Raw genomic sequence first — 23,573 nt, 5'->3', positions numbered from 1 at the left:
AAGTCACACTACAGTGGACCGGCCTCGTGCATCAGCTAGCCCTTCCACGGGTCCCGGACTTAGAGATGAGTGGCTTGCTGACCACTCCTCCTTAGAAAACCTGGTGACCCCAAGGGAGTGGAGAAAAAGGCGGCTCGATTAGCCCGGGGGGACTCTCAAGGGTGCCTTCCCAACAATTCTCCCATCTCAAGTGCACGTTGAGGTGACAGAGAACTGATCCTTCCTAGCTCCATCCAGACCCCCAAACCCACTGCCATTGAGCTGACTGCAACTCCTCCAGACCCCAGAGGAGAGGGAAGAATCACCCCAGTGGATTTCCAAGGCTGTAAACCTTTACCGAAGAGGGTGCTGGATTTTTCTATCAAATCTGGTAGGATGAAAGAGTAAGAAAAACACAATTGATATATGTATGGCTTGTGATAAGAGTTGTATGAGCCCCTAATAAAATGATCAAAAAAGAGTAAGAAAATTACTTCCCCCAGAATACTTACTAAATTCCCCCCGCCGCAGACAAAACAGAAAGATAGTTAAGAAGACAGAACAGTGACTGAGAGCTTAGGGTTCTGTTGGTGTGCGGACCTCAGCCCTGCCTCTTACTAGCTGGGTGATGTGGGGCAAGTTACTCAATCTCTTTGGGCTTCACGTTCCCCATCTGTAAAACAGACTATAACAGTCCTAGGATTCTGTAGGCAAGGCTTTAAAGAAGGTAATGGGCTTTCAGAAGCCACTGCCAACTCACAGTGACCTTGCAGGATCGACTAGAACAGACTCTGTGAGTTTTGGAGACTGTAACTTTTTACTGGAGTAGAAAGCCTTAGGTTTCTTCTGTGGAGCACCTGGTGGTTTCGAACTGCTGACCTTGCAGTTAATAGTAGCCCCAAACATAACCTATTATGCTACCAGGGCTCCTCTGGAAAGGGCTTGGAGCATACTAAATGCTCAAAAACATGACACATCAGATTTTGAACATAATTAAAATGTCACTGCAACCTCAATGAAGCCGAAGAGTGCAATGACGCCAACGTTTCATTGATAAGAAGTCAAACAAAAGCTTCTTTATTTGTCTGCTGACCCAACACCCATTTTATCATGATAGAAACCTAGTGCTGTCAGGTTGAATCTGGCTCATGGGACCCTATGGGCAGAGTAGAATTGCACCATGGGATTTTCAGAGCTGTCATCTTAGTCTAAGCAGATGGACGATCACATCTGTCTCTCAAAGAGCAGCTGGTGGGTTTGAACCGCTGACCTTTCAGTTATCAGGGGAGGGCTCAACCACTGAGTTACTAGGGACCCTGGATCATGAGTGCATATTCAATCTTCATTTCTATGTAGTGCTGTGTGTGGCGGGGAGGGAGTGGGGGGGATGGTAAAAATACCAAGGTTGCTGAGCCTGCCGCTGTCTTGGATACAGCTGCAGCCTTACATCTGGGAAGCACCTGGTGTGTGTTAACACCATCGTCCCTCACGACGACCACCTGCAGTGTGGCCGGCCAGACTCCACCCCTGGCTTTGCCCAGTGGAGGAGAGGGAGGGCCAGAGAAGCTGGGTCAGGTGGCCATGGTCCCACAGAGAATACGTGGAAGAGTGGAGCTTCTCCCTCGACTGCCTGGCTCTCTCCTTTCTTCAGAAAGGACAAAGACGTCTTCAAAGGCGGCCGAGTTACCTTCACTCTCTGCTTTTCGATATGGTGGATTTTCATGTCCGGTGACCGGGGTGGTATGCACACCTCCAGCTAATTTCTTCTCTGCACTCCCGGACAGCCCTGTGCCTCTTTGCTGATTGTTACTTTTGCTGTCGAGGGGCGGCGATAGGACCGGATAGGGTTCTAAATTGTGGCCATTCTTAAGCAGGCCGAGTCAGGGTTTGGTCTTAGCTTTCTTTCTTTTTCATCAGAGTCCTTTCAAAGGTTTTCATGACATACCTGGAAACAGACTCATGACATACTGGGAGTTTGAACCTTCAGAGAAGACATTCCACATAAAGATGAGCGATAGCAAAAGAGGAAAAAGAACAGAAAACAAATAGGAAGTTAAATCCAAACCAGGCCTTTTCCTGCCCGCAGGGCTCTGTTGAGGCAGCTGGGCAAGCAGCTTTGGCCAATCGACCCACTTACAACTCACGGGAATGGCATTCCTGAGGGTGCTCTGTGCTACTTACCGGAGACCCTTGGGGCCCAGGCTCGCCTCTCTCCCCCTAGACGGAGAAAGGCCAGGATTAGCTTTCTGAACCACGTGGGTGCCGCCACCACAGTGCCTGTGAGTCACCCACCACCTCCGGGACTAAACAACAAACATTTTTTATTGGAAACAAATGCTAAGATTGAAGCAAGATGCACAGGGCCACTCATTTGAACAGAACTGCTGGGGGACGGGGGTGAGGGTCAAGTGTCTCTCACCCCGATTTCCCGAGGCCTTCTATTTTCAAACCAGCTCCGACAAGAGGAATGCCAGCAGAGTAACTCAGCCCCCTCCTCCAGTCATTCACACTGACTTCCTTTTGAAGCCAGTCCCAGGCGGCTCTCAGAAGTAAGCCACCCGTTTCCACAGAATGGATTGGGCCTCCCGGTGTGGATTTGAACTTGTCAAAGGAATAGGGACCAGAAGGAAACCCAACCCAACCCTCCGAAAGAAAACTGGCTAAAGAGAGAAAACCTTGGGTCGTGCACACTGTTAAGAGCTCAGCTGTGAACTGTGAGGTTGAAGGTTCAAGATCACCCAGAGAGCTCTCTGCAGGAAGGCCTCACCATCAGCCACTGAAAGCTCTGTGGGCTACAGCTCTGCTCTGACATCCCTGGGACGGCCAGGAGCCAGCCAGCATGGACCTCATTGCTGATGGTTTGTGAATGGGTTATCATTAGAACATAGGAACCTATTGGAAATACAAGGGTGATTTCTTCCTCAGGAGTGGTTACTGTTATCATTGCTATCTGGTTGGGCTTGTCTTCGAAGACAATGCTTCCAGGTTTTCTTTCCTGCCTCACTTTTGCCACATGCATGTTGGGGACAGCAAACTGCTTCCCCAGCTTTACTTGACCCCGGGCATAGTACGTTGACATGGAGAGTCCCGAGGCTTGTGAAGACCACGCATCAGACCTACCTTGGAGCCGTGTCTTCCTGGTGCACCCGGGGGACCCTGCAAGCAAAAGGCGCCGGTTTAACAGAGGAAGAAAGCATGTGAGAAGACAATCACCAATAGTAAGTGGGTCTCCAATAACATACTGACCACAGGACCCCTCCGGCCTTGCTTAATGTGGGACAGATCAGGAGCTGGCCCCATGGGTCCCATCGAGCCCCGAGGACCAGGCTGCCCGGGAGGGCCCGGCATTCCTGGGAAGCCTGGGTTCCCCTTGGGTCCAGGTGAGCCTGTAATCAAAGAACACCGCATTAGTGCCACCACCTGAGACAAGGACAAGGTGCTCTGGCTCACACAGGGTCCAGGAGTCCTTTCAGCCACCCCCCTTTTGCATTCTGTCCCAGGGATTTCCGACGTCTCCACTAGGATGTTACACAGGCCTTTTAAACGCAACCTGATCAAACTGGCTTACCTACTACCCCCTCTGTTCATGCACCACTAGGGACTGTCCCATTCGAGCGGCTGCATAAGCACCTTCTTACATCATTCCCCCATTTCCACAGGCTCTGTCTCCAACCTGTGGTCATGACCCCCCCACATTATGCCTCTTGGACATCCCTGTCTGCGCACTCCCCTCTCTCCGTCACGGAACAACAGTGGTTATCAGAGAGAGGGTCAGTTATGAAGACAGGTATTGGCACCCGAGACCTGATCTTGAAATGTGCATATTCCACAATACCTCTCTAAGTTTCTTTAAACTTCAGTGGTCAAGGCAGCAACAATCAAACACAGACTCCCTAGATTGGGCCAACCTCCATGCTAGTGTTCGGATAAAAGAAAGACGCCTGTCTCCAGGATTCATTATGTACCCAAGTCTCCACTGCCCCTCTGCCAGTGGGGTCCGGTGTTCATTAAAAAAGTGTGAGGCACACACACAGCAAAACAACAAACCAGCCTCAACAATAAAAATCAAACCAACCCCATTTTCAAGAGACAAGTCAAGCAATAGAATCAGACTCAGAGATGATACAGGTGTAGGATCACGTGGGGATTTAACAAGAACAATGACCGATATTTTAATGAGCATCAAGTATAGGGGAGTAATAGGCAGCTTATGTGAACAGGAGAGGGAATTGCTGCTGAGAGATGGAAACTAGAGGGGACCTAGTGGTTACAAGTTGGGCTACTAACCCCACTGTAAGCAGCTTGAAGCCACTAGCCAGTCCATGGGAGAGAGACAAGGCTTTCTACTCCCTTAAAGAGTTACAGTCTTGAAAACCCGCAGGGGCAGTTCAAGCATGCCCTAGAGCAGGCGTCCTCAAACTATGGCCTGCGGGCCACATGTGGCCCTCCGAGGACATTTATCTGGCCCGCCGAGTGTTTTTGTCCTTTTTTTTTTTTTTTTACGTAAAAATAAGATATGTGCAGTGTGCATAGGAATTTTTGCATAGGAGTTTTTTTTTTAAACTATAGTCCGGCTCTCCAATGGTCTGAGGGACAGTGAGCTGGCCCCCTGTTTAAAAAGTTGAGGACCCCTGCCCTAGAGGGCCCCCGTGAGTTAGATGGACTGGATTAGATGGCAGTGAGTTTGAGGTTTTTGAGAAATAAAACAATGGCACGATTGCAAAAACAGGATTATCAGGAGACTGGTGACAGCTGGGAAAGAATCAGTGAGCTTAGAGATAAGTCAACATTATTCAAAATGAAACACAAAAGAGGAAAACAAACAAACAAAAGAACACACGCAGAACATCCAAGAGCTGTAGGAGTCCAACATATGTATAACTGGAATTTGAGAGGGAGAAGAAACCCCTACAGCAGCTCCCTCTGTACACAGAATAAAGGTAAACTCCTCAGCAGAGGAAGGAAGATCATCCAGCACCACACCCTTGTTTTCCTCTCCAGGTGCGCTTTTCACCACTGCTTCCTTTCCCATCAGCTGTCAGCGCCATCCTGCCCAAAGAGCTGTGCTGGAGTACAGCTCCCCACCCCGGCCACTTCTCCTTTTTATCCTTCGCCTCCATTCCTTTATGGTCACCACAGGTCACAGTTCTCTGCGAGAATCTCTCCTGACATCTCCCATCTCTGTGTAAGAGAATTAACTACTTACTTCATTAAGCACAATCATACCCCGTACACATACACAGCTATATACATATGCCATTATCCTCTGAATATTCCTAATACTTAAAAAAGATTTTGTATAAAAAGTTGGATCTCTGCTTTCTTTTAGAAAACAAAGAATGCAATCCTGGGGTCCCAATCCCTCATGGCCAGAACTAACTAGAGCTTTATGCATGGAGCTGCCCCTTCGGCTGGGGATGTGTCCTTCCTGGGTTAGCACATTGTGTTCCCTTCACCCATCTATGCTACCGACTTGGCTTCTGTAAACATCTGAGTTTCAACTCTGTTTTAGACTCCTAGTTCCTCAAAGGCACAGCTGTTCCCTTTCCCCCAACATTCCCACAGAGTCCCTGGCACTTAGTAGGTCCCTTAATAAATGCTTCTTTCTAAATGGCTGCAAGGAAGAGGCTAGGCTGATGGCTGTGTACCTGGTCAACTTTCCCCCGTCGTACCTCATCCCTATTATTGACGCAGCACAATGAGAAGATGGAATAGCTTTCAGACACCAGAAAACAACACAATATAGCAAAGAAGAACGAGGCCAACGCTTAAGGCACACAGTGTTTATCCAGACACATTTCACACCACTGCTCTCAATGTGGCTTCCAGGGAAGCCCTGCCAATGTTTATCTGGACAACGGGCCGGCTTTCTCCTCTAACCAATCCACCCAATAGCTCAGGGCCAAGGTAGAGGAACCATCACACCTGAGAACCCCAAGGATCGCATGTGGGGTTGCATGCACACACAGCTGCATTAACGTCATGAAGGTAAGGGAGCAGCCTCCCCCCTCTCCCCCCAATCCTGAAGCTCGAGGCTTCCAGCCTGGTGGTGTTTCCTGAATTGGTGCTCTAGTCCGTGATTCATCCCAGGCCTGGGTGCTGGACTTTCAGTCAAGAAGAGAAACCTGATTTTCTCTCGGGGCTCTGAGCCCTCTCAGTTGTAGGGATCCCTGCCTGCGACACTAGGTGGAAACAGTGAGGAGAGGGTGGGAGAGGAAAGAAAAGATGCTCCCTGGAGAACGTCTCCTCCCCTCCGCCACTCCCCGCACCATATCTTCAGTAGTAAAAACCCAGCAGGCTCCATCAAGCACCCTGGACAGCTCAAACCATGCTAGAAGGCAGGAGAGGGAAGCCAGGGCATTGGCTGTTCATGAGGAAGAAAGGCAGCCAAGTGGCTCTCTGGTCCTTACAGTATTTCCTGTTCTCTTGATGTGTACATTGCCCCGGAGGTGGTCTTTCACCAGGGAGTGAAGCAAGAACCTTCTCTTAAAGAAGGGTGGAGAATACTGCTGAGAATCAAGGTGCAGGAAAAAGCCCCTGTCCATGTAGGAGCGACAAGAAGTTACCCACAGGAGGCATCTGCTGGACAAAACCCAACACAGCCCAGAGGAACTCAGGCTGGGAGAAGAGAGCAGGGGCTAAACCCACGCCCTTGATCAATCTCTGTAGAAGCCTTAGGCCATCTATGCCTGAAAAACACGAGGAGACTAAGACCTACATGGAGAAGGGAAAACCAAACCGAAACACATCCACACTTTTGGGAGAAACTCTGAACCTTTGTTTTTGTTGACCAGCCAATGAGAGCGCTTGCCCATGATCCCATGGCCAACGCCTGTCAGACTTCCATGTCAAGCTCTCTGGTCTCTGCAGGCTCCCATGACCTCTCCTTTCTTTACGCTCCCACGTCAGAAGATGCTTGTGCATGGATCCGGACGCACCAAGAGGCTTTTCCATCTCGGGAGCTTTTGCTCTCTCTGACTTGTCTTCCCAACTAGACTGCCGAGAGGTCACACACAACACCCCGTACACTGCACAGCAGGGATCACCAGGCAGAAGACACTCAACAATTCACAATCACTCCTTTATACCATTCCTACGTGGTGGGGAAAGCTCTCGATGAAGCCACCTGTGGAGGGCCTCACGCCAACAGCTGGTAAACTTTGAAACTGATGTTCTCACTGTATATCACCTGATGGGATTTCAGTAGAGGTGAGGTTTTCTTCACATTAATAAAGCTGGATCGCTAAGACAGGAAGCCGAATGAGAGATGCCCATCAAATGGAGTACACGTGGCACAATTTCATGGATCTGAAATTCTAGAACAGGTAAGATTCTAGCAGGCCAGTCAGTGGTGGCCCTGGGATGAGGATAAGAGAGTGGGCCCTTTCTGGAGTGATGGGGAAGTTCTTGATCTTGGTTGAGGGGATAGCTCCCATGGGTGTATTCATTTGACAGAACTGGTCCAAGTGTAACCGCAAGAGGCATATTTTATTTCCGTAATTGCATATCAAGAAAGTTGGAATGTACTTGTGATATGTGGAATTGTCTCTGTACCAGTAAGCATGACCCAAATTAGAAATAGGGTTTTCTTTGATATACCCACGAGTTCCGATCAACATCAAGTGTGGGTGTCTTCAATCTCACTTCTGAGATAGAAAAGAGCAGATCAGGCACAGACACAAATGCAGATGTGGGAAGGAAGATGCCGCGCCACATGAAGATGGCCACGGAACAGAAATGGAAAAGGACAGGACCTTCCCCAAGAGCCAAGAGAGTAAGAAAGCCCTCCTCCAGAGCTGGCATCCTGGATTTGAACTTCCACACACCTATACCATGAGAGAAGACATTTCTACCAGTCAAAGCCACTAAGTGTAGTGTTTCTGCTGTGGCATGTGGTAGTTATGTAATCGTTTGTCAATTTGAGGATTAAGAGTGAAGTGGGGCAGTCTAGCCTGTCAATCAAGATATAACCACTGAGGTCTCTGTGTACGCATGACCTTCTCCCGAGAATTCTGGGAACTCCTGTAGTTCCTCTTTGGAGGCGGGAGACTTCTTCTCTCTCTGCTGACTTCCTGTGAGACATCCCTGAGGAGAAGCCACATGGACCTACCCTGATGCAGCCCTGGGAACTGGAGGAGCCACTTGGAGACCCCTGCCAACACTCAGATGCTTACAACGTCACTGAATTCACGAGATTCCCCCCCCCCCACTGGCCTGTGATCATCCTGCACTTGGCGTCATTGCATGTGTTTCATGAGTCTGAAACATATGGGCTAATACCAGACCTATGGGCTTGGACTGGACTGGGTTGAGATGTTGTCAAATGTACAATTACCCTTTGTATAAAACTCTCTCTTATACACATGAGTTTCTATAGATTTGTTTCTCTAGTCAACCCAGACTAACACACAGCAGCACTAAGGAACTAAGACGTGACTCAATGAATATTCATAAAGTATACATGGCTATAAAGAGAAACATAGACACGAGTGAATGTCATTCATCTGAGAAAGAGGAAATAGGGTAGGGAAACGTAGGCACAGGCTGGCTTGGGGTTGTTAGAGCTGGCTGAAGTGCCCACAGGGGTCATTATCTCTACTTTTTATCAATCAACTTGTCATTTGGCATTTCACATCAGTAATAAAAATATACAATATATAATCATATATTATAATAAAATACAATAAATCAATAATAAAACGACTGTTTTGGCCATTAAGGACATATGCCTGGTGTAACGCATGCGGAAGCAAGAAGTGAGAGCAACGCTGGCTCTGGGCTCTGGGGGTGAAGGGTTAAGGGCTCGGCCTGGCGGGGCCACGGTTCTCAGTGGCTTGGAAGTTATGTACTAATGTAGTCCTCCTCCTTTTTTTAAAAAACAAAGTGTATATTGTCTATCGGGGGCTCTTACAGGTATTCTAAGCACCCATAAATCCATTATATCAAGCAGACCTGTACATATGTTGCCATCGCCATCTTCAAAACATTATCTTTCTACTCGGGTCCTTGTTATCAATGCGATCCAACCATGGCAACACGTGTAGAGTGCTGTGTACCATTTCATTTTTAGAGTCTGTTTACATCTTCCCAGAATAAAGTCTTTTGTTCTTTAAAAAGCCATTCATTTTGTTTCTCTGTGTTGTTGGGAATCTTACCTGAGCTCAGCACAATGACTTTTTTTTATTGACGATCACTGACTAAGAGCCTTTCATGGGCTGGAAGGCTCCTTATACACTGCTCACCCCAGGGTGCTGGGCCCTGGAGCCGCTGCTTCCCTTCTCACCGATGGAAGCGACAGAACACCATCCACCCCCACTGGGATGAGCTCTTGGCAAGCCTTTGCTGGCGACTCTGCTACCTTCTGTGCCCCTGTCCTCACTCACCTGGGGGGCCCTGGTCTCCTGGAAGGCCAGGTGGTCCAGGAAGGTAGGCATTTGAGGCCAGTGCCTTGTCACCAGCGATGTACTTGCCCAGGTCGACAGCATGGTTGGGGAGCAGAGCAATCTGTGGAGAGATGAGGACATGTTGATTTCCCTTGAGAGAGAATGACTCTGCTGTAGGGCACAGGTGTGGCTTGCAGAGGTGGGAAATCCTCTTGACAATGAGTCCCCACCATCAGAGCTACTTAGGGCTCCCGGGGCCCAAAGCTCTTCCTTCCCAAACCCAAGGCCTTCGAGGAGCATGACACAGACCCTCATGGAGATGAGTTGCCACAGTGGATGCAACGATGGGCTCCAACATGACAACACTTGTGAGGATGGTGTAGGAGTGGGCAGAGATGGACTAGGAAGACAGCACCATTGGTCTACCGCCACCGCCACCCACCACCCACCACCCACCACAACCACCACCAACACCGCCAACCCAACAACCACCACCTCCACGCACCAACCCCCACCAACCCCACCAACCACCACCACCTCCAACCACTAGCCACCCCACCCACTCCCACCACTAACCATCACCACCACCACCACCCACCACCAACTACCACCACCACCACCACCACCACCACCAACCCAACCACCACCAACACCAACCACCACCTCCATGCACCAACCCCCACCAACCCCACCAACCACCACCACCTCCAACCACTAGCCACCCCACCCACTACCACCACTAACCATCACCGCCACCACCCACCACCCACCACCACCACCACCACCACCACCACCACCACCACCTCCACCCAACAACACCAACCCAACCACCACCACCACTACCACCTCAACGCATCAACCACCACCAACCCCACCAACTACCACCACCACCACCTCCAACCACTAACCACCACCACCCACCACCAACTACAACCACCACCGCCAACCCAACAACCACCAACACCAACCACCATCACCACCTCCACGCACCAACCACCACCAACCACCACCAACCACCACCACCTCCAACCACTAGCCACCCCACCCACTCCCACCACTAACCATCACCACCACCACCACCCACCACCACCACCACCACCTCCACCCAACACCAACCCAACTACCACCACCACCACCTCCATGCACCAACCACCAACCCCATCAACTACCACCACCACCACCACCACCTCCACCCAACACCAACCCAACTACCACCACCACTACCACCTCCATGCACCAACCACCAACCCCACCAACTACCACCACCACCACCACCCACCACCAACTACCACCACCAACCCAACCAACCCAACCACCACCACCACCAACCACCACCTCCACCCACCAACTACCACCAACCCCCCCACCAACTACCATCTTCACCCACCAACCATCACCACCACGACCTCCACCCACACCCCTAACACCAACCACCACTAACACCACCACCACCCACTAACCACCCCACCCACTACCACCACCAACCGCCACCACCACCACCACCAGCACCACCAACTACCACCCAGGTCTCGATGGGCTTCCTGAAACAAGCTGCACTGTGGCCCCATCCTCCTGGAAGCAGCCCTGCTGGGTGTCCTCTGGATAGCGAACAGTCAGGGCTGGGCGAGGTGCATGGATGACCCCCCAACCCCATACCTTGAGCTACTCAGAGGCTCTATGCCAGGTCTGGATCTGAGATGAAGAGAGGGGAGTACCTCCTCTCTGTGCATGATCAGAGATAGACATTTGCCAATCTGGGGAATGGGGAGTCCCCTGGGGTCCAAGCCAGGACAAAGCACGGCATTACAGCCATGCAGGAGGCTCCCCAAGGCTCCTGTCCACACGAGCACGCTGCTTTGGGGGAGAAACAAAGGGCTGGATGCCATTTCAACCATGATGGTGTTTCCTTCACATTGACCAGCCTCCATCCTCGTCCGCGGGGACCTGCTGCTCTCCCCGAGGCTCCAGACTCCGCTGTGAGGCATGCCTGAGGAACACGCACCACAGAGATTTCAGGCCTGCACAGGTTTTTCATGCGGAAGGGATTCCGTTATCAGGGATTAGCACAACCTGACTTGATAGTACCGTGACCAGAGCATGTGGCAAAATATGACCAGAGCCCGGTGACAGTGGAGGTTCAGGGCTGCGAGGGCCTCCAGGTAGGCCCCGGAGAGCTCTGCTGCCCAAAGGGACACTTGGTGGCCAGTCCCGGGTCCCCTGTCCTTGTGTCTAACTCTGAGCCCTGACACGTGGCAGAGGCTGCATTTGGCACTCCCGCGGTGCAACACGACGCTGGTGGTCACCCCTGGCAACGGCCTGCTGCCTCGCTGCTGGGTTTGGGGACTCCCTTGAGCCAGTTTCATAAGCTGATGGTTTGCTTTAGTGACGGAGACAGATCTCCTTGCCGGTGGAAGAAACCAGGATGAATGAAAGTGAACGTCGGGACTGTATGCGGCCTGCCCTCTGGCAACCGGCTTGCCTGTGACCCGCCTTTCGGGAACACACTGCTCCCCTCCTTTGCAAGGTGGCTGACACAGCCCTGTGCCCCCAAGTGGGGGCACTTTTGTTTTTCTAGCAGGTAAAACCACAGAGACGAATGGCAAGGGGGTCTTGGTGTCCCCATAGCCTGGATGATGAGCACACTGATCTATGAGGCAGGGGTCCCCGCTCCTTCTCAGGGCAAGGGTGCTGAAGTTTCTGGGCTGAGACACCTTACTTCCACCTCGGCTTCCCGAGGCGCCCTGTTGGAGCCTGCCGGGTCCCTGTTCAGGAGCTGTCTCCGGCACCCAGCCCAGGGCAGCTGCACCTCTATCTTCCAAGGGCTCACCCATCTCTGGTGATGCATCCTAGACATCAGGACCAACTCCCTCGGTTGGGGCCCGCCCAGTGGGCTTGTGAAGGGCTTTTAGAACCTGGCTGCTTAGCTTTTGGGGGGTGTGGGGGGACACAGGGTACTCCCTAAAAGTGAGCTCACTGGTGTCTTCCCCGCCTCTCCCTTTTCTAGCTGTATCTCAAGTGTACTTCCCACCCACCCGGGAGCAGTGCAGGCAGGGGCTGGGGGCCTTTCCAAAAACACTTTAAATTGGAAAATGAAACACAGCATCTAGAAACCACTTCAAACAATACCCAATGGCGGTCGGTCAGCGCCTTTTTAATCAACACCCATGTCAAAGCTGAGAACTTTGCCGCAAGCCCCAGAAGGCCCTCTGTGGGCTCGGCCTCCGGGCCCCCGGGCCCCCGACTTCTGTGTTGACAAAACAAGGGCCGCACTGAAGGGTGGGCAGCGCAGGCTGCCGGCCGCCCTGTGAGTCAGCATCTGTGAAGATTTACAGCCTTGGAAACCTACAGGGCAGTTCTACCCTCCTGTAACCCAACTCATCGGGTCAACGCTCCCTCCTGGTCACTCTGTGGGAGAGGACAGGGGTGCCCTGTGAGCTTCTGAGACGGCAATGCTACAGGAGTCAAAAGCTTCAACACCCCCCGCACCCCACCCCCTCGGCCCCACTGCAGAGAGACTGGTGGTTTTGAACTGTGAACCTCTGGGTTAGCAGCCCAATGTGAAACCACCACACGACCAGGGTTCCTCTCCTCTGCTCTTGGGTCTAGAAAGGGTGAGCTGTTTTATGATACGTTGTATCTTCTTATGTCACACACAAGGACACAATGCTGTTGTTAGGTGCGGGTTCCGACTCACAGAACGGAACACCGCCCAGTCCTGGGCCAGTCCTTCCAGGCTTCATTTGCTTCAGCTTCAGCTTGAACTTGCACAGGAGTGTGACCCACAGGTGGCCCTGGCCTCATCCGGGCTCCTCCATCGAGGAGCTTCTCCATGGAGATATCTCCCCGCAGACAGTCAGTGAGACTCCTGTGTATCCCACCTGGGGGAGTCCACGTGTACAGTGGCTGCTTACGTGGCTGAAAACAGTGGATCTTTAGACACGACTGGGTTAGACTTGTTCCGCTAACATCCCGTCTCGCAGCTTCTGCGAATCTACAGGTGGCTGCTCCGGCTGCCCCTGTTCCGGAAAAATGACCGCATGGTGTTGCTCAGGCTGGGCTGTGCTCAGTGGCCGGGCACCGTGTATCCACAGCCTCGAATGCTGCGGGTTGGCCTCAGTCCCAGACGCCACACCTGCTTCTGGGCCGCTGTTTATTTGGGCAGACCTCCTGCCCTCTTTTGGCGACTCCCCAAGGAAGAGACGAGACAACATTAGCAGCCAGGAGAGGAAGTGAGCCGGTCTCCATTGGTCCAGGTGCCAGTACAAAGGGGTGTGCAGACAGACCTCATCTGTAGTTCTGGTCTCCCCTCTTGGGAAGCTACCCCCCCCACACTCACAAGAACACTGTTGCCATCATTGCTGTGTGCTGTGGTGTCGATCCTGCTTCCACGAACCCTTTCTTGGGCATGCTCCACAGAGACTACGATCAGTCCACGCTCACCGGGGACAGCTGAGTGGGACGCACTCGTTGATGGCTCTGTTTGGCACACTCTCCCTATGCGACCACAGGCTATGCAGGGTTAGAGCACACGTCTCACTCACAGCATGCACACCAAGAACGCGCAAAAGGCCCAGCAGTATGCTGCCCTGCTTAGCTTGCTGCTCTGCTAGCTCACGTGAGCTTCTCATTAAGGAGCATGGAAAAGCGATCCCGGCTCATGCTTGCCCGCTTGCTCTTTGGAATAACTGGATGCCAAACTTAAGCAGATTGCACATACCTGTTTGATGTGCTAAGAGCCTTCAGTGGGAAGCAGCCGAATAAACAAACCAGAAGGTGTATGTTTTACGGCATCCGAGAAACTTCTGAGGCGCTGGCAAACCAGCGTGACCTTAGGGACAATCAGTACCATCTACAGGATCCCCCCCGCCCCCAACCCCAGGAGCAGTGGTGATGAACTGGGCTGCTAACTGCAGGGTTCACAGTTTGAAACCACCGGCCGCTCCATGGAGGAAAGATGAGGATTTGTATTTCTGTAAAGAGTGATGGTCGTGGAAACTCACAGGGGCAGTTCTACCCTGTCCTATAGGGTCGCTCTGAGTTGGAATGGACTCGATGGCAGTGAGTTTGGTTTTCTGCGGGGAGCTGGGCCCTGGACCCGAAGTCAGGTCCCTGATCAGGGGGCATTCTTAGAGCATTAGGCCAGCCCCCGAGCCCAGGCAGTCCGTCAGCCATGGGCAGGAGGCTTCTCTGACGAGAGTCAGCCCTCGCCATCAGGGCACATGGCTCCCACACGCTGCAAACAATGGCCGTGGGTGCTCTTTACAAAAGGTGTCTCCCTTCCAGGGCCGAGATGCCTGGGAACACGGAACCCAGGCGGAGCCTGAACTGCTGTTTAACTTTCAAACCTAGAGCTGCTGCAGAGGCCCGGTTGACAGAAGTGTATGGAGAGGATGCACTGAGTAGATATGGACAAAACACTGTTGTTGTTGTCAGGGGCCGTGGAGTCGGTTCTGACCCATAGTGACCCCATGCGCAACAGAATGAATGAAACACTGCCTGGTCTTGTGCCAGCTTCACAATTGTTCCCGTACCCGAGTCACTGTGTCCTTCCATCTCATTGAGGGTCTTCCTCCTTTTCATTGTCCCTCTACCAACAAGGTGTCCTTGTCCAGGGACATCATGATTTGATACCACTGCACAAGTCTGCCCCAGGGCGCTGTGTCTGTACATTCTCGCCAGTGTCACAAAAGTCACAGCCTGGACTCCCTGGTGCTGCCTCCTGCCCCCTCCCAGTAGGCTACTTCCCAAACCTGCCAGTCAATGTGTGCAGACTGCAACAAACGGCGCCCAGCCTCCAGGGCTGTGGCCAGCACGAATGGCCTATAGTCATTGGCCTGAGACCCCAAAGATCGGCAGTTCCAATCTGCTCCGAGGGCCTGCGGAGGAAAGGCCTGGTGAGCCATATCTGCAGCCAGGGAAACTCTCTGGGGGCAGTTCTACTCTGTCATACAGGGGTTGCCGTGGGCGGGAGGGAGTCAATGACAACAGATTCCAGGCTTTGTGGTGTCTGGTTGTCCATCAGTTCTTCAGCCCCCAGGGCCGTGGGGAAAGCATCAGAGTCCCAAACCTACTTGTCCCAGCGCCGACCTCCCATCCAGGTCCTCATCAGAGAGAATGAGAGCACAAGTCCGCATCCGGCCAGCAAGGCCTGGGATCAATGCGTGTTTTCCCTCTGCTCCTCCTCCCCGTTGACTCCGCCTCACCTGGTCAGACAGCCAGGTGTCTCCGGCCCCTAGCTCCTGCAGGCACCCACCTTCTGCTTCAGCTGCAGCACTGTCCGCTTCATCTGGTGGAACTCCTTGCAGGGGGCACAGCAGCTCTGGGCCTGCGCCGCGTTCCCCGCCTTCTCCTCCAGCCCTGCGGAGAGAGACAGCCTCAGCGAGGGCGGCTGCGGGATCTTAAAGTTCTGGGTGACTGCAGGCATGCCCAGTTAGGGACACGGGCCAAAGGGTAGGCCTGGGTGTTGCATTTTAGGCTCAACCAACTGTTCCTCTGTAAGTCTCCCCACCACCCCTTCTTCCACATAGAGACCCACTGCCATTGGGTGGACACCCCTCCTAGCCATTCTGTATCAAACTTCCAAGGCTGCCACGCTCACTGGAACAGACAACCTCATCTTTCCCCTGCAGAGTGGCTGGTGGGTTTGAACTGCTGACCTTGAGGTTAACAGAGCAAGGCTTACCCAACAGCTCCACCTATGAGCAGGCATCCATCCATGGCCAGTGGGTTGAAGGCCCGTTTTTTTGGAAACCTGGTGACATGCTCAGCAGCTAACTCGGAAGTCAGAGGTTTGGCTCCGAGAGAGAAAGCTGTGTGGAGTGGAAGCTTGGGGTTAGCAGCGGGCATTTAACTGCAGTGACACCGGTGGCCCTTGACTGGCGCTATTACTGTCAGGGTTGGCACCCTCACTGATGAAGTTCTCTACAAGATTAGCTGCACCACCCAGGGCGGTGCCACCTTCCTGGGGACGGCTTCCCTGATGCTCACAGAGGGTTTGAGCACGAACAAGGCCATGCACTTTCTTTGGAACACACGATCAGTTCTGAGTGGGGCGTCGTCTCTCCTGGATTTGTCAGCCACCCCCAAAGTAGAGTTACATTATCTTGGGGGTGCCTTGGTGCCACTGCAGGTCAGGTGCTGGGCTGCTAAGCACAATATCAGTGGTTCAAACCCACTGGGTGGTCCATGGGAAAAAGATGAGGTTGTCTGCTTCCGTAGAGACAGACGCCTGAGAATCCCTGTAGAGAGGGGAGAGAAGTCAGAACTAAGTTGATGGCAGTAGGTTTTGGTTTATGCTACCTAAATAATTCATATAGAAACTCTGGGTAGAAACGTCTCAGATTTTGTATGTTCTCGGGCTTCTTGGTTAACTCTGTGTCATGTGACCCTGGGGAAAATCCCACCTCCCAAAACAGTGTGTTCCAAATCGCTGTTGTCTAAGGTGCAATGTTATAAGCTGGCCACCAGGGGGCACAGAGCTCTAATGCTTACTGCTAGGAACTCCAGTTTCAGGACCAGGTAGGTACCTAGGATCCCTGTTGCCCTGCTAGCTAACCACAAGTTCAGCAGTATGAAACCACCAGCTGCTTCACAGGAGAACTTTGAGGCTTTCTAGTCCTGTAAAGAGTTAGTCTCAAAAATCCACAGGGGCAGTTTGACCCTATCCTACAGGGTTGCCATGAGTTGGAACGAATTGATGACAGAGTTTGCTTTGGTTTTGTAGTGTCATGGATTATGTGATGAGGTGTACATCACAAGGTCAGCAGTTCAGAAACCACCAGTCACTCCTCAGGAGTAAGATGAGGTTTTCTACTCAGGTGAAGATGTATAGTTTTTGAAATCTATAGTGCTCAGTTCTAGTTTGTCGTATTCGGTCACTATGACTCAGAATTGACTCGATGGCAGAGAGTTTTTTGGTCTATGTATGAGCGCTGGTCAAGTAGTGGTTGTGTGTTGTATTGCTAACCTCAAGGTCAGCGATTCGAAACCATCAGTTGCTCCTTGGAAAAAAACGAGGTTTTCCATTCCTGTAGCAGTGGTTCTCAACCTTCCTACTGCTGCGACCCTTTAATACAGCTCCTCATGTGGTGGTGACCCTTCAACCATAAAATTATTTTCATTGCTGCTTCATCACTGTCATTTTGCTACTGTGATGAATCGGGCGACCCCTGTGAAAGGGTCGTTACGGCCCCCAAAAGGGTCGCGACCCACAGGTTGAGAACCAATGCTGTAGTTACAATCTCCCAAACCCACAGGAACAGTTCTGCTCTGTCCTAACGGGCTGCTGTGTCAGTCTTGTCTCTATGGCAACGTGTGAGCGAGGCACACAGGAACATGACCCCTGAGAAACCATATTAGCAACAATGAGTACATTGCAGACATCTAAAGGGCATCTTCCATGCATTCCACGGGGCAGGGGTTGGCAAAACTTTTGAGACAGAAGAGCCAATCCTGTCCCTCACAACAATTTATAAATTATTCAAGAGCCATACATTTATTTTTACAAACAGATGAAATCACCATCTGAATCATATCCTTGAAAAGTTTCCAATGTTACTTCGAGAGCCACATGTGTGTACTGAAAGTGCTGCAGATGGTTGAGAGCCGCCGTTCGCCGACCCAAGGTATCGGGTGCTGTCGTCACCTGCGAACAAAGCTGACTGCAGGTGTGGGCTCTGTGGGAGGTTCTGAAGCCCGGTGGCACATTTCAGCCACCCGGGGAGCATAGACAGGGTCCCTGGGCAGTACAGAGGGTGAAGAGCTCAACAAGGGATGAAAAGTCACCAGCTCGAGCCCCGTCCCCGCGCCAAGGTGTGCCTCAGAGTAAAGGCCTGGGGATCTGCTTCTGAAGGTTTGCATCCATGAAACCCCACGGGGCTCAGCTCTGCCCTGAGTCAGAACGGACTGGATGGCACCTGATTTGGAGTGGTTGTGGGGGCAACACCCCTGGGATGGCACAGGTCAGCCTTGGCTAATGTGGCAGCTCCAGGTGCTGATGCGTGAGTTCGTGATGCTGGAGTGGAGGGGAAACACGTGGCTCTTCCCATGCTGACCTCCGATCAATGGTGAGGGTGGGAGTCCTGGCTACTCCATCAGAACACAAACAAGGCTGGGGCAAGAGAGACTGATCAGCGAATGAGGCCCACAGTGCCCTCCTCTGCCTCTGAACCTGGGGTGACTGAGCTGACCCCAAAGCAAACATCAGAGTGACCAAAGATGGCAGGCACTCTCGGCTCTTGGCCAGACGGCTCAAGGTCTCCCAGGCTGCGTGTGGACTGGCACCGTTCTGTCACCAGGCGGTTCTGCGTGTGCTCTGAGTAACGGGCGGTGGCTGTCTGGCTCTCAGTGGGGTTGACTCTAAAGTTACAGACGGGGAACGAGGCGAAGCCAACACACCCGCGTGCACCCATGGCCAGGGAGGGAGGCTTTTGTCCACATCTGCGTATACTTAGAACCATTCTCTCCTCATTAAAAAAAAAGAATGACCGTGGTAAAACCTCCAACTAATAAATTAGCCCGAAGCAGACCAAAGGGCTTGACTGCTTCTGCCGCTGCAAACGCAGGGCCTGTCTAGTTGCTGAGTGGGAGGCTGGGGTGTGTGGGCCCTGCCTCTTTGGGAGGACGGGAGGGCTGTGCTCTGATTGGAAGATGCTGGGCCTGGGTTCTTCCTGGGTGCAGGAGGAAGGAATGGGGGCTGGGCAGGAGCTTGGGCTGCTCATCTTCATCAAGTCAACCTTGGACAAAGACCTGAGAGGGTGGAAGCATCCTCTGAGGCTATCTGGCTCGATTCTCTTGTCTAGAGCTGGGGACACCGAGGCCTGGGAACTGGCCAGGCCCACTCAGCTCGCTCCCACTGAGCAGGCACTTTCACACCTCGGTTGCGACATGTAGGGACCTACGGACGGCAGGAGGAAACACGGCCCGGGCCTGTACCATCCTCTTGACCGTTGTCATGTCCGAGCCCGGCTTTGCAGCCACTGGGTCCACGCAGCTCATTATGGGCTCCTCTTCGCTGCCTCTCTGCTTTACTGAGCACGAGGTCCTTCTTGGGGACTGGTCCCACTTGATCCCAGGTCCAAAGTATGTGCGATAAAGTCTCACCATCCTCGCTTCTAAGGAGCATTCTGGCGGCACTTCCTCCTAGGAAGCCAAAACACTCATCGCCCCCAACTCCCACCCCCCTGTACACGTGATGGATTCTGTGGAGATGAGGTCTTACCAACTAGATACGGAGACCAGCTGCATCTGAGACCGCCGACGCTGGTGTGGGGCAGGAGCTGGTAGATTAGGAGTATCAAGGTTTGGGGGAGTGGGTTGGTGGGGAGTGGTGTGATCTCTGTGTGTGTGTGTGTGTGTGTGTGTGTGTAACCATCGACAGCTGTTACCTGGAAGAGGTTAAGGAGGGAGAGGAGAAAATTCACAGCCTCGCTGAATTTGATCAATGAGGTTTTTGCCACAGACTCCTTTGTATGAACTTAAAAAAAAAAAAAAAGAAGTCTCATGGCCACTGAGTTGATTCTGGCTCATAGCTACCCCACAGGATAGAATAGAAAAGCCTCATCTGTCTCCAGTGAAGAGGCTGGTGGATTCAAACTGTTGACCCTGCAGTTAGCAAGCCTAACTTGTAACCACTATCAGTGCCAGGGATCCGTCTCATTTGTATAAGGAGTCCTCAAATGCACTTGGCTGCTAATGGAGAAAAGATGGAAGTTTGAGTCCACCCACCCGGGCCTTGGAAGAAAGGCCTGGCAACTTATTTCTGGAAAACCATCCTCTGCAAGCCCCGCAGAGCCTAGTTCTACTCCAATCCCCAGGGGACTGTCTCCCTGTGACGTGGCGTCAGCTGGACTCCAGGAACAAACCACCAGGCCATGCTGACTCGGTGAGAAGCAGAGGGGCTTGCCCATTCAAATGACTCTCAGCAGGAGCAAACTGGCTTTGGGGGACACACAGAGCAGGGATCTGCCGCCCAGGCCCACCACAGGTCAGCACCTCTGGCCTCCAGCTGCTCCCTCCCAGGAGCATCACAGCCATGCCCATCAGTCTCCCCGAGGCCCCTGAGCTCACACATCTTGATGAGCATAACTTGCATCTTCCAAGCGGCCCCGTTTTTGGATGCTATAATTAGTGAAATGTCCATAGGAGTTTCTCTAGAAAATAATTTGGGGATGCACAGGTTTAATGACATCAACCCACCCCCGTTGAACATTTTGGTGCTAATGGCAGGTTCTGGGGGTAGGGGTGGGGTGCTTTTAATAGGCTTGTGCTGAGAATCTCTGAGCGGGAGACCCCTGGCCGTGGATTCTGACTCCCAGTGACCTTGTGGGATGGGGGTCTGCTGGGATGTGAACATGATGGAGGCCGCCTGCCACACCTGCCTCCCGTGGAGGGCCTGTGGGGTTCAAAGCGCTGATCTTTTGGCCAGCAGTCAAGCACTTCACCACTGGGCCAGCCGGAGTCTGCACCCAAATGTGTGAAGACGCAACCTTTTAAAGAGAGGTGTTTCCATCCCCACGTCATTGCAGGATGTCGCTTACCTGAGGGGCAGGGTCAACTCAGCCCCTGGAGTCGTACACCAGGCTTCGGGAATGCCTGCAAGGGAGGGGGCCTCTCCCGTCACTGCTAGTTAGGGCGGCATGATGGTTACTTTCATGAGACAACTTGGCTGGGGCATGTTCCCCAGTGTGTAGCCAAGTGCTAGTCCAGTGGCTGTCATGTAGTGGCTACATGTGACTACATCCGGGGCGTCAGCAGGGCAGATGGCCTTCCAGGATGGAATCTGATGGAATGTAAATCATCTTCCATAGGGTGATCAAGTGCAATGGAATCCTCTGTCATGGGGTAGCACCTTCTATAACGTCGTCGTCTAGTGCAACAATATCATCAACTGGGTACAAAGAGAGTTTTCTTGGGGTGTAGTCTTCCTCCAGACCATAAAAAGACAATTTGGTGGAGAACACCCTCCCCCCCATTACCACGTGAGGATGGCTTTAAAATCGAAGAGCACCAGGGAACACCAGGGGCTGCTGATAGGGAAGGAGACTGCCTGGCTGGTTTCAGCTCTAGAACGGTGAGAAAACACACTACTGTTTTCTCAAGCACTGACTGTGGTATTGACGCTGCAGCAGCACGTAGGGACTCTCACCGGGCTCTGAGCACGGCGGGAAGCCCAGCACTGCTTCAGCCGCCACTCAGAAGACCACCTTGGTCAGAAGCACATGTGCACCCTCCTCAACTCTGATTTTTCTCACTTGAACCCTGTGCCCCCTCGGGTGGCGGGGTGTGATGCCTTCACACATGCCCCCAGGCCTTCTTCATTCAAAAGGTCCCCAACTGCCCAAGCCCGAGTTGGCTCCACTTGGACACTTGGTCTCTACTTCTAATCCTTGGCGGCTTCCTTGTGACTCAGCCCGCTTGTCCTTGGATCTTTGCTTTGTACTTTTCTGTGCGAGGCAGCTGGAGCCCAGCTGTTTGTCCTCAGCGGATGGCGGCTGCCTGCCCGCCTGCCGAGTCCCCGGGAGTCTCAGGCGGTGCTCAGGGATCCCTGCGGCCCCAGGGCCCCCGACAGTCGGGCTGTTATCTATCCCTGCATTTCTTGGTGGCTATGTTGTGCTCCAGAATCCTCTCCCCACCACCTCAACATGCCCCCTCCTCAACTCACGGCTCAGTCCTGCCAGCCTCTCCTGAGAGTGTCCTGACCCGTCCCCTTCCTAAGCAAGGGGGTTTCAATGTGAAATTCAATCCCTATGGCTACACAACATTACTTCCTCATCAGACCCTGTGCACAGGGCACTGGGCTGGTGCAGGTGGACACGGCAGTACCATGGGGGCCAGCCCCTGGCTGTCACACTGGCTGCCAATGACTTCCAGCATGGCCTCAAGGCAGCTGGGAGTGGGTTACTTAATAAGCATGGGCTTACTTGTGCTTACTCATCTTCAGTTTCACAGTTCCCCACCCATCAAAGTCTTCTACGCAAGGCAGACATCTCAACCCCTTTGGGGGTCACAACCCCTTTGGGGGTTGAATGACACTTTCACAGGGGTCGCCTGATGCATAACAGTGATGAAAGTCATTTTATGGTGTGGGGGGGGGGTTCCCCACAACACGAGGAACTGCATGAAAGGGTCGCGGCATGAGCAAGGTTGAGAACCTCTGCTCTAGCGCCTTCCTTTCTACAGAATCAAAAACCCTTTTCACACTGATCATCTCTGGCAGGGATGGAGGGCCCAGGAGGCAAGGTAAGCACAGGTTGACTGCTGCTAACTAATTTACTAACATGCCCTGCCCATCTTGTCCTGTCTCCGAGGTCTGTGAACCATCGTCAGTGGGGACCCCTCGGCTGCCAGCCTCTCCTCGCTGACCAAAGCCCTGAAGGGTAACTTCCGGCTGATACCGGTAGCAGGGAGGGCTGCTGCCGCACTGCCGGCTCACCTGTGCCATTGGGATATGTGTCCTTCTTGGCGCACGTCCTCCCGTTGTCCTCCAGGACGTAGCCCTCCCGGCACTTGCAGTGGTAGCTGCCCAGCGTGTTGATGCAGATGTGTGCACAGAGCGTCTTGTTGCTGGTGGCACACTCGTCGATATCTGGGTCCGAACAGAGAGACAGTGCTTCACTTTCCACCCGGCAGGTGCTGCCAGGACTTCGCCTCTCCCGGAATCCCTGATACAGTGGGAAGCTAGAGACCCGCGCCATCCATGCAGCCAGCACCCCGGGGCAGTTTCCACTCTGGTGACAAACTGTCGGAGGCGGGGTTGGCTGAGATTCCACTACCCAGCCTGGCGCTTGGTGGGCCTGCTTCTAGAGACCACAGCTGCCGCCTGCTGACAACACTGATGAGCAAACAGCATTAACAGGACTGTTTGCCAGGACCCCAGAGCGCTGAGTGTTTTATGTCCCCTTTTACGGCTGGGGGTCCCAGGCAGCATGCTGCTGACTCAGGGTCACTTAAGAAGGATCCTTCCCAGCGGAGGCCTGAATGAACCTGGGAAAAGCCACTGCTTGTCAAAGCAAACAGTCATCCTGGGTCTAGCAGGGAGTATTCCCCAGGCAGCATCTGCCTCCTCAACAACCCTAAGAGACTCCTTAAGAGCTGGGGTAATGAGCCGTGGGACCACCAAACAAGGGGTCAGTATGAGTCCACCCTGTCCCTGCACTTCACAGACTTGCTCCCCTGCAAGGGGCCCGGAGACCAAAAGGTTTCCCACAGGCG

General features: G+C 52.8%; 1 protein-coding gene across 2 annotated transcripts in view; it reads right to left on the bottom strand.

Annotated features, from left to right (window-relative positions):
• CCBE1 (collagen and calcium binding EGF domains 1) overlaps positions 1-23,573 on the bottom strand; it is a 207,113-nt gene that overhangs the window by 4,968 nt on the left and 178,572 nt on the right. The window contains exons 5-11 of one of the 2 annotated variants that reach the window (XM_075532936.1): positions 22,795-22,947; positions 15,616-15,719; positions 9,363-9,483; positions 3,226-3,365; positions 3,100-3,135; positions 2,161-2,196; positions 36-1,960 (exon numbers count right to left, since the gene is read on the bottom strand). In XM_075532936.1, coding sequence (XP_075389051.1) covers positions 1,937-1,960; positions 2,161-2,196; positions 3,100-3,135; positions 3,226-3,365; positions 9,363-9,483; positions 15,616-15,719; positions 22,795-22,947 — 614 coding nt within the window. In that variant the 3' untranslated portion in view covers positions 36-1,936. Of the gene's footprint in view, positions 1-35; positions 1,961-2,160; positions 2,197-3,099; positions 3,136-3,225; positions 3,366-9,362; positions 9,484-15,615; positions 15,720-22,794; positions 22,948-23,573 lie in introns of those variants that run through there. The other variant, XM_075532935.1, reaches the window with a different exon arrangement.

Source organism: Tenrec ecaudatus, chromosome 15 (genome assembly GCF_050624435.1).
Source record: "Tenrec ecaudatus isolate mTenEca1 chromosome 15, mTenEca1.hap1, whole genome shotgun sequence".
Taxonomy (NCBI): domain Eukaryota; kingdom Metazoa; phylum Chordata; class Mammalia; order Afrosoricida; family Tenrecidae; genus Tenrec; species Tenrec ecaudatus.
Note: the sequence above shows the minus strand (reverse complement) of the source record. Positions and strands in the feature narration are given on the sequence as shown.